The 11784-nt window shown below is 46.1% G+C and overlaps 1 protein-coding gene across 5 annotated transcripts in view; it reads right to left on the bottom strand.

Annotated features, from left to right (window-relative positions):
* Nucleotides 1–825: 825 nt before the first annotated feature.
* The window catches only part of C5H2orf76 (chromosome 5 C2orf76 homolog), a 69077-nt gene continuing 58118 nt past the window's right edge, over nt 826–11784 (bottom strand). For all 5 annotated transcript variants that reach the window (XM_029539203.1, XM_029539201.1, XM_021198754.2 and 2 more), the window contains one exon: nt 826–977. In XM_029539203.1, the coding sequence (XP_029395063.1) occupies nt 901–977 (77 nt within the window). In that variant the 3' untranslated portion in view covers nt 826–900. The remainder of the gene's footprint in view (nt 978–11784) is intronic.

Here is an 11784-nt window from a genome sequence, read left to right as displayed (position 1 = left end):
CTTCTCTCTCTCTCTCTCTCTCTCTCTCTCTCTCTCTCTCTCTCCCCTCTCTCTGTTATATACAGGGGCAGGTGTGCATGCACACCTACCACGCAGAACTCAGAAGTGGATGCTGGGTGTCCTGCTCCCCCTCTGATTCATTCCACTGATAAGAGGTCTCTTGCTGACCCTGGAGCTAGGTTGGCTGCCAGACATTCTTGTCTCTGCCCTCCACAGCTCTGGGGTTATGGGAGCATCTAGCCATGTTCTGCTTTTCATATGAGTAGTGAGGATTTGAACTCAGTTCCTCATGCTTAGGCAGCAAGGCTATTAACCATCTCCTCCGCTCTGGTTGTATCTCTTTAGAGAAGCCAACATGTTGAGTCACCAAATAGTCCCTAATTTAGGAAACAAAATGATATGTATTTATTTTTGAGACAGGGCCTCACATAGCCTCTACAGACAAGGATGGCATTGAACCCCTGATTCATTTGATTTTATGTCTCAAGCGCTGGGTTACAGGCATGTGCCACCACACGGGGATTATCATTGCTGGAGACAGAACTCAGGACTTTCTGGGTGCAGGCAAGCAAGGCCTCTAACCACTGAGATATGACCCCTTACCCTAAGAAGTAATGCTTTTTAAACAAACACTTAATTTCTAAAATCAAATGTTCTGCTCACTTTATAGCATGAAAGGAAAAGAAGATGCGAGGGAGGGAGGGAAGAGGGGAAGAAAGGAAGGATGGCAGGAAGGAGGGAGGGAAGGAAAGGCAGGGAGAAAAGAGATTGGGAGCAAGGAAATTCTATAAAGATAAATCAAGCCAAGGCTTTTTTTTTTTTTGTAAGATTTATTTGACAATTTAAAAAACAAAACAAAACTTGTGGAATAAAGATATGCAAAGGTGTACCCAGCCGCCTTCACCAGGACGAGATGGGATTAGCTTTGTATCTCTTATAATCTTCTCCACAGAAGAATGCAATTTCAGTTTCACTGGCTGAAAAGAAAAACGGAAAAGGAGAGAAAAACGATTTTAATGTGAAGCCAGATTTTAAGCAGGTATGGAAATCCATATCGCATTGGTTTGTTATCATAGGTGCTTAAAATGAAAAGACAAGTTGTGGGTTGGGCTGCGTAATAACTTTTTACCAAACCAGTCAGAAGTTTCAGTGTGGTTATAGGATATTAAAATTCAAATAACTTAAAAATAAAAGAAAGAATAACTCATGTTGGTGAGATGGCTCAGTGGGTAGAGGAGCTTGCCACTAAGCCTGGCAGCCTAAGTTCAATCCCCAAGCTCACACGGTGGAAAGAAAGAACCAACACTCTCAGTCGTCCTCTGAATTACACATGCACACACACGCACACACACACACACACACACACACACACACACACACACGTGCACACACACTAAATGTAATTATGTAATTTACACATTTAAAAACAGTAACTCCTAAAATTAAAACCAAGAGTTAGCACAAGAGTGAAGGATTTCAAGAAATACTAACATTGCTCATTTAAACCCCTGGGAAATACAAAAGCCTTGCTCTTTCAAATAGGCTAGTCAGTTCCAGAAGGGAAGGGACTCCCTCCGCCCCTCCCCCAAATTAGCCTGTAGGTATAATAATTTAATACTTAGAGGATCAGTGGAATATTTTACAGATCACTTTACATTCTCCCTCATGACCCATCAAAATATGTGTCTGAAGAAGTTAATTTTTGGCCCTGCTCATGATTAATTCATGAGGCTTCAGCAATATGCAAAGTGAAAGACACAAATTGGCTTCTATGCAATCCCTTCAAATGCCTCTAATTATTCACAGGGGAAATGGCTCAGCTAAAGGACCCACAGAGGTTCAGGGCGGCCACGACGCTTTCAACCTAACGGGTCAAGGACTCCAGCGTCTGAAACCATAACTCCACAGCATTAGTAATTCAGATCTGATGGCGAGCCTTCCCATTATTAAACATGTGCTTCTTCAAGGTGTTGGCGCCCACAAGTTCCACAACGGGTTCTTTTTTTTTTTTTTTAAATTAAACCAGGAGTTAATACAGTCTGCTCAGCTTTCACAGAAGGCAAAAGGGCCCTTGCGAAGCTCAACAAGAAAACAGACATGATTATTCGTAATGAATACTGAGTACTCAATTAACATAGGCGCTCCAAAGAAACAAGTGAAAACTCTTCAACCCAAGTAATAGGATGAGGAGTGCAGAGGATGAGCGCTGCCCTGCCCGTGCACGGCCTAATCTCATCATTAGATCCTATCACGAAAGGATGAAATTCAAGAGATTAGCATGACATTTCATTAAGAATGTTTTGTTGTTTGCAAGAATATCATATGTAGTATCTCTCTACCCTAAGCTATCCTGTACTCTAGAGGAAATAAGCAAATATTGAGAGGAGAAAACTGATATGGCCATATCCACAGCTCCTTGATCCAGATGTACTGTGTCCTCCTCGGGATAAGTGAAATCTGAGTGGTTGATCGTTCGATTGGGACCGCTCATCATATTGAGCCTGGATGGAGGAGACCACAGATGGAAACTGAGACAGAGAGAGAGGGGCTGGGAATGGAGAGGCCCTAGGCAAAGAGTGGGTCAGCGCACAGCTCAGCAGCTTGGTAAATAGTCACATCTCAAAGAATGGTTAGGAGGCTCCCTACCAAGGCTGCCTGTAAAAAAGGGGAGCTGTAGGGGCTGGGGGATGGCTCAGCGGGTAAGAGTACTTACTCTGCAAGCAAGAAGACCAGAGTTTGAATCCCCAGCATCCATGTAAAAGCTGAGCACGGTGTGTAAATTTGTTTGCCCTGACCAGCCAGCTTAGCTGAAACACTTAAACAACAGAACCCGGAGCTTCTGGGTCAGTAAGAGACCCTGTGCCGAGAATAAGGTGTGGCATAATAGAGGAAGACACCAGATGCCCTGCTCTGGCCTCACAAGCATGCAGCAAGCACACAAGCACGTGCGCACTGAGGAAAGGGAGGATGAGGTTTCAGAAAACTAGTTATTCTGAGAAGGTATCTGTTGCACTATTCTTAAACAAACCAAGCCAAACCAAACCAAAGTTCCTCTCAGAAGGCAAGCCTACTCAGGAAGAGCTACGCGACCGACTCCTCCCTCTCTTCCTTCTGTTCTTTTGGACAAGGTTTCCAGCCCAGGACGGCTTTGAACTCCCTATGCAAAGATGACCATGAACTTCTGACTGTCCTGCCTCTACCTCCCCAGCTCCAACTCCAAAATACACACATGCACCATCAGCCCAGCACTAGGGATGGGTCTCAGGGCTCTGTGCATGCTAGGTGGGTACTCTATCCACTGGGCTATATCCCCAGCCCTCTAGCTGTGTTTCTAGAAGAGAAATCAAAGCCACATGCTCTTAATAATTACAGGGCAAGGCTTCCTCTCAGGATACTCGGAGAGAACATAAACCCTGGACAGGCAGCTCAGTTTTGAGGAGTCCTGAGTGAGTAACTCAGTGTTTATGGCTTTTGTTTGCCTCTGTTCGTTCTGAGACAAGGCCTCAGAATGTAGCCCAGGCTGGCCTGGAACTCACATAGCCCAGGCTGCCTCAATTCACAGAGACTATGTTACTCAAGAATCTATTTTTTCGTTTGTTTGTGTACTTTGGGTTTTTGAGGGAATGTTGAACTGCAGGCTGATGGCCTGGGACTCATGACAATTCTGCCTCTGTTTCTCTGATGCTGAGATTATAGGTATGTGCTACCATATCCAGCTGTGACTCAGGAATTATAAAGTGTGGATAGATACAAATGTGCAGAATAAAATCACTGAAGGTGAAGAATTTATTTTCAGATCAGTGCCCCCAGTCTCTCTAGAAAACTGGGTCAACAAGTGGGTTAAATTTTATGCTTCAAATTACTATTATTTTTTTAAAAGCTCAACCACAACAAATCAGACACAAAACACAGACTACAAATTATGCTGACAATTAAAAGGTAAAGCACAAAGGACTAGGGAGATGGCTTCATGGGTAAGTGTATTTTCTGTGCAAGCAAGAAGACCTGAGTTTGAATCCTTGGCACCATGTAATAGTGTTTCCCTGTTCCATAGGGAAACACTATTGCACATAAGAGCAAGCTTCTAGAGCCAGGTTGCCTGAGTGCAAAACCTACCCACTCTCATTTTTTTCCTACATCACTTCATCCTCTGTGCTTTGGTTTTCTTAACTTGAAAAACATATTAAGATAACAGAAGTTCCTGTTTCTGTTAAATGGAAGGTACAGAGAGGGTGTGGGTATTAGATGAACACCTAAGACCTCCCGGCACATGCTGGGTAGGTACTAAGTGCCTATAATTGTTGTTCCCAGAATTATCATCAATGATGTTCACTGCCACCTCCTCTCCCACCAGTGCTGCATCTGGACAGATGGCTGACCTGACATGCAATGACCTGGACACCCTGCTGAGCATAGAGATGAAGCTTCCGCTGCTCGACCTGGAAAACATCCAGATAACTCAGTGTGGTGACATATGCCTATAGCCCCAGTTCTGTGGCAAGTAGAGACAGGAGGCTCCCTGGAACGTGGTAGCCACCACCCTACATCCAGATCTCAAAGAGAGCAGGTGGAGATCAATAGAACAGGACACCCAATGTCCTCCTCTGGCCTTCATGAACATCTGCCCTCTCCATACATGTATGTTACACATATGCACACATACAAAATAAAGTATATGACAGCTTAATCTCCATGTGCCTGAAATCTCAGTACTGAGGCAGGAGGACTGTGAGTTCCAGGCCACTGGCCTGGATTACTCAGTGAGAATGTTCCTCAAAAACAACAACTACGAAAACAAAAAAAACAAACAACATAAAAATACCTTCCAACTAAACAAACAAAACAAAATATAGATTTTAGACTTTAGCAACTTAGTTTCCCAGTGGAATGAATGGTGGTTTTTAAAAATCTGGATATCTGACTGCCTGGGAGTGTGGGGGTGGGGGCTAGGGACCAGAGGCTGGTTAGCTCAGAGCCCTAGGACAGACCCAAACATGACTCACACACACACACACAAGAGGGGCATGAAATGACTCCTAATGGTATTCTGCTGTACTCATAGACTGGTGCTATGCCCAGTTGTCATCAGAGAGGCTTCACCCACTGACGATGGATGGAAATAGATGCAGAGACCACAGCCAAACGGCAAGCAGAGCTTGGGAGATTCTGTGGAAGAGGAGGAGGAAGGATGGAAGGAGCCAGAGGGATCAAGGCATCACAAGAAAAACCACTGAATCAACTAACCTGGGCCCATAGGGGCTCATAGAGACTGAAACACCAACCAGGGACCCTGCCTGGGACTGACAGAGGCTCTCTGCACGCATGTTCCAGTTGTGTAGCTTGGTCTTCTTGTGGGACAATGGGGCAGGAGGTGTCTCTGCCTCTGCTGCCTGCCTTTGGGACCCTTTTCCCTGCTGGGTTTCCCTTCTCTAGACTTAGTAGGAGAGGAGGTGCCTAGTCTTACTGCAACTTGATATGCCATGGCTGGCTGATAGCCACGGGTGGCCTGCCCTTTTCTGATGAGATGTGGAGGAGGAGTGGATGGGGGTGCAGAGGGGAGGTGGGGAGGAACGACTGGAGGAGGGGAGGGAGGGAAAACTGCCATCAGAATGTAGAAACAAGCAAACAATCTAGATGTCTGTCTGAAACATCTGAGGGAATGAGTTTAGGTATTTAAATTATTTAACAACTTAACAGAAATTACAAATGATTTTCTTTCTGGGACAAAGTTTCCTGTAGACCAAGTTTTCCTACATAGATAAGGATGACTCTGAACTCCGTATACTGCCTCCACCTCCTGAATGCTGGGGTGACAGGCACGTGCCACCATATGCCCTCTCTATGCAATGCTGGGGGGATCAAGCTGAGGCTCTGTGAGGATAAGCAGCCACTCTACCAATGGAGCTTCACCCCTGCCCCCCCCACCCCCACCAATGGCTTCATGGCAACTGCATAATCACACACTCTACTAGTGTCCCCTCAACTCTCCCTCTCCAGATTGTATTGACAACTCTCCAAGCACAGCAGACAAGAGCCCACAGGACGAGGGCCCCTGGCTTTAAACTTATCGTGCTTAGAGTACAGTCGAGTACAGAGGTCTCTGCATGGCAGTCTGAAGAATTCGAGCTCTCAAATCCAGGTGTCTTCATGTCACTGTCAAATGAAACCAAGGAGAGTCCCCAGATACACTGTGGGGCCTCTTAATACTGCCATGCCAGTGTCGCATGAGCCAGGACACCCTGACTATGGATATAAAATTAAGAATTTTAACCAACAATACAAGCAAACAAACAAAAACCCACCTAGCCGGGTGTGGTGGTGCACGCCTTTAACCCTAGGACTCTGAGGCAGAGGCAGGCGGAGCCAGAGTCCAGGAGAGCCAGGCTCTGTTACACAGAGAGAGTCCAGGAGAGCCAGGCTCTGTTACACAGCGAGAGTCCAGGAAAGCCAGGCTCTGTTACACAGCGAGAGTCCAGGAGAGCCAGGCCCTGTTACACAGAGAGAGTCCAGGAGAGCCAGGCCCTGTTACACAAAGAAGCCCTGTCAAAACAAAACAAAACAAAACAAAACTAAACTAAACTAAACTAAAACAAAACAAAACAAAACAAAAAAGCAAAAGAGAGTTTTGACACTTCTAAACAGATCTCTTGCTGTCTCTGCCTCTCTCACGCACGATCACTTGCTTTCGAGTGTGTGTGTGTGTGTGTGTGTGTGTGTGTGTGTGTGTGTGTATACATTCATACACACATACTTCTTTAGTGGGAAGTTGATGATTACCTGAACTAAGAGAAAGCAAGAATAATCTATTCTAACTCTGAAATATCAAGAAAACTTAAATACAAGATAATTAATCCTCTGACCTACCAAAACAAACTTATCAGCTATCGACAAAGACATAGTACAAGCTCTCTATACATTCCTGACCCTAGGCTATGACTTATGTAGTCTCAGAAAAATTGACTTGTGTGTGCTGGCTTTGTGGAACAACCAGGACAGATTGTCAAGTGATGATAAACTGCATTAAAAAAAAATAGTTCTCAGAGCAAACTGAGGTAAAAGACAACATTTCACCCTTTCTTCTGCTCTAGGAAAACATCCTAGGCTTCCTTTTGAACGTATGTTAACGTAAAAATATGTACAGGTATGTGGAATGTACCTGCAGAGGCCAGAAGTCAAGTCAACCTTATGTGTCATTTCTTAGACACCATACACCTAATTTTGATTTTGGGATTGATTTCTTCTTATACGGCCTGTGAATGCCAGAAGATCCCCTGAAACTGGAGTCACAGAGAGTTGTGAGCCACCATGTGAGTGTTGAAAATTGAACCTGTGTCCTCTGGCAGAGTAGTCAGTGCCCTTGATTGTTGAGCCATCTCTGCAGATCCCACCTGGTTGTGTTTGAGACAGGGTCTCTCATTGGCCTAGAACTCACCAAGTAGGCTAGGCTGGCTGGCCAGCAAGCCCTAGTGACCTGCCCGTCTCCTCCTTCCTCATGCTGGGATTTTACATGTACCCCACCATACCCAGCTCTTACACATGGATCGTGGGGGATCACACTCAGAGCTGTGAACCTGACAGAGTAGAACTCACAGCCGAATTCTACTTCTCAACTTTTATCAGTGGGGACTAAAACGCAGGGAAGAGGATAGACCACTGGGCTCTTCCTGTCATGCTTGCTTTGAATGGCTGTATTGGGTTGGCTGTGTAAATCGGTCAACAGAGAGTTTTCAAACAGCACATCTTAGACGTCACATAATGAAACATGAGTTTTCCTATATTGGGCACATGCCTGCATGGAGCTAGAAAGGTAAATGTGTCTCTGTGGCAGAATGCAGTGCGGCCACAGAAAGGATGGAATCCTAGCTCCTGTAGCAACATGCATAGATGCATTAGGATAAGAATGTACACCTGCCACATAAAGTACCTGTGATGCTCACTCCTTTGTGAGAGCTAAAATGTACTTTTTGGGCAGCTACGGAGATGGCTCAGTGGGTAAAGTGCAGTATTGGATTGCTAGCATCCATGTAAAAAGCCAGGTATGGAGGTGCACGTCTACAACCCCAGTCCTGCGGGGCAGGAGGCAGAGACAGGAAGGTCTCTGGAGTTCATGGGACAATCAGCCTAGTTGAGTTCCAAGGTCAGTGAGACCCTGTCTCAAAAAATAAGGCAGAGACGTTCAGTGCTGATCTCTGGCCTTCACTTGAACATGAACACACATGAGCTTATACCCCATTGTGGTGGTGTGAATACAAATGCCCCCCAGAGGCTCACAGGGAGTGGCCTTGTTGGAGGAACTGTGTCACAGAGGGTAGGCTCCAAGGTTTCAGAAGCTCAAGTCAGGCCCAGTGGCTCGGTCTATCTTTCTGCTATCTGTGAGAGACCAAATCTTTCAAGTTCAGACTCCATTTTAGAGATCTTAAATTCAGGTAGACTAACAGGCTGGTACCTAGCATTAGTTTCCAAGTGACCCCCCAACAAAACCTGAGCCTAGCTCCAGTTTCTAGGCTAACCCACCACAAGACTTGCATCTCCAGGTTAATCTCCCCCACCAAATCCAGCCCCTTGCTTAACAACCACCAATACAGAAGCTGAAGTTAAGTTTATGGTTTAGCTCCCTGCACTAGCCAATTATGCTAAAGGACACAGGGGCACTCCAATTAGATGCTTGCCAGGCTAGAAACACACACACACACACACACACACACACACACACACACACACACACACACCACCCCACCTGGCTTGCTGCTTTCTAGAAAACTTTACCCCAATAGATGTTCAGGGCTCCTCTCTACCAAAACCGTGTTGGCAGTGGGCTGAGGGGCCCAAGCCAGCTTGAATAAAGAGGTCCAGATATGATTGCACTGGATTGGCTCCTGTCTGATCTTTAGGGGTTCATAACACTTCCCCGGCACTACATCTGCAGATTTGGATGTAGAATGCTCAGCTGTCTCTCCAGTACCACGTCTGCCTGCATGCTGCCATGCATGACAATGGACTAAACTTGTGAAGGAACTGTTCAATCCCCCATTAAATGTCACAGTCACGGTCATGGTGTCTCTTCACAGCAACAGAATTCCTAACTAAGACATCCATGCACACAAACACATACATATTCTACACACATTTTAAAAAAGTTGTTTCCATAGAATCAGGGTTGCAGAGGTCAGGATATGTTGTGTCTTGAAATGGCCAGAAGAAAGGATTTGGCATGTTCCCACATAAAGAAGTGGTTATTGTCTAGAGTGACAGACTTGATTGTTTTATATACATATGTGTGTGTTGTGTATATATGTGTATGTATATGTGTGTATATGTGCATGTATATGCATGTGTAAGTATATATGTATGTATTTGTGTGTATATGTTTGTGCATCAAAATGACACTGTACTCCACAGAGTGCACAAATATCTTTATGTATAAATTTTTTAAAACATATAAAATCATTATATGTCAAAAAGTGATACTTTAAAAAAAAATGACAACAAAAAAATTGGCAGGGGAGCTAAGTAATGCAGTGCCTGCCAGTGCATGCAGGGCACCAGGCTTAATCCCCAGCACTGTGAGATAGGAAAACAAACAGCCTTAAAAGACAAACACTTACACTAATAACGGAGGGCAGCTGAGGAGACGGCTCAGTGGGTAAAGCGGCTGCCTTGCAAGCTCGAGGGGCTGATTTTTATTTTTTACTCCTTTCCCGAGGCCACAGAAAAAGGCCAGGCTTGGTGGCAAGTGCTTAGAATCCCAGTGCTGTGGAGGCCTGGGTGGTGCCCTGATGATTTTCAGGCTAGTGAGAGACCCAACAAAGCAGAGTGAGCAGCTCCCGAAGAACAACCATTGAGGCTGTCCTCTGGCCTCTGCACTCACAGCATACATGTGTGCACACACATTCGGGTCTGTAGGGGTGTACTGTGGATCTCTTTCAGAACCCCAGCCAGCACTGCTAAGTCTAGTCGGTCACTGTTAGAATAGTAATGTGAAGAAGAGCCATTGGGACAATGCCAAGAAAGCAAACTTGTCTGTCCCAAGATGTTAGTCCCCAAGAAAGGGACAGGAAAGGGCCTTGAACCTGAAGAATCTGTGAGTCCCACCCTGTGAAGCAGTGGGGGCCAGAACCACCCACAGCAGTTCTGTATGACGATGTGATGGAGAGGTTGAGGGTGGGGGCGGGGGCAGAAAGCTGATGGCAGAAGTGACACGTAAAATGAAAACTAACCCCAGGGGAGTTGCGGGATTATTACAGAACAAGGTTGGCGCGAGCCCTTCCCCAGAGACGCAGCGCTTGTGTGGTCGACTTTCTCGTCTTTACAGTAAAGCTCAGGCTGCCCTATGAGTGCCACTAAGGCACAGATTTCTTCTCAAAACAGAACAGATTCTAAGGGGAGCAGCAGAAGCACAGAGCAAAATGAAACATAAAATATCGCCACAGAAGCCTACAAATACTTTTCTTTCTGAGGTGAATCAGTCCACAAAACTTCAAAGATCAAGAACAACCTTTAAGTCATATAAGTTATATGTCTTGGCAAAACTCCCCCTTCCTTCCTGGAAGGAAATTGTATTTCTCTTTTTGATGTATGTCCATAGGTGTGTGTGATATTTGCATACACTGCACATAGAGGTCAGAGCAGGGGGCTGATGTCCTGTCCCATCATTCTGCCTTATTTGAGAGGGTCTCTCAGTTAACCTGGGCTAGGCTGGCGGTGGGCAAGCCTCAGCAATCTTTGTCCCCCCTCTCCCCCTGGTTCTGGGATTATAGTGATTATAGGTGTGCACGCCCACATTTCTACATGGGTGCCAGGGATCTCAGGTCCTCACGCTTGAGCAACAAATGTTCGTGCTCAGCGAGTGAGCCTCCCAGCCCCAAAGCAAATAATTTTATTCATACAAGTCCACAAACAAAAATGGGTGCCTGTGTCCAGTGTGGAATGTAGCACAAGGTCCCAGTAGAGCAGAAGGCTGTGGAGGAACGGAGTCTTTCTCTGCTCTCCCCGGTCCCCTCCCAGCCCTTCTTCTCCAACTCCTGCAGAAAGTCAGAGTGACATATTTATCACGTTGTGTTATTCCCATGGCAACTGGCTGTGATAGGCGACTGACAGCTCTTCAAGAGATCAAGGAGTGCAAGGGGAGCGCGAGCTGACTTTGAGCTCCGCTCTTAAACCTCTCCGTAGCCCAGTCAGACACAGGCGGGAAGGAAAATTCCCTAGGAAAATCACACTTGACAACTCCACTCCCACTGGTAATTTCCTGTTGCTCTCGGGGGACCTCGTGTCCTCCCCGGGCTATAACCAAGGCTCGCTCCCCAGAGGACAAGAACACAGCTCTAGGAAGCAGAGGAAATTGTTTCTAGGGAGGGACCCACATGCTGCCTTGCCAGCTCTAGAGGGCATTTTGGGGATCCCTGGATCGCTCTAAGCCCAGAGATAAACCCACAAAGAGGACCTTATTTGATCAAAGTCTGATCAAAGCATTAAAACAGGAATGGGTAAAGCGCTTGCTTTGTAAGCATCAAATCACAAGTTCTTCCCCAAATCCACATTTTAAAACGGCCAGACGGAACGGCACACTCCTGTAACCCCAGTACCAGGAAAATGGGCACAGGCAGGATTCTGGGGCTCACTGGCTGGCTGCCTGAGCCTACTTGCTGAGGTCTAGCTTCAATAGGAGACCTGGTGTCAAAAATAAGATGAAGCCGGGTGTGGTGGCGCACGCCTTTAATCCCAGCACTCGGGAGGCAGAGGCAGGCGGATTTCTGAGTTCGAGGCCAGCCTGGTCTACAGAGTGAG

This window comes from Mus pahari, chromosome 5 (assembly GCF_900095145.1).
Source record: "Mus pahari chromosome 5, PAHARI_EIJ_v1.1, whole genome shotgun sequence".
Classification (NCBI taxonomy): domain Eukaryota; kingdom Metazoa; phylum Chordata; class Mammalia; order Rodentia; family Muridae; genus Mus; species Mus pahari.
This window is presented reverse-complemented; position numbering and strand designations above follow the sequence as displayed.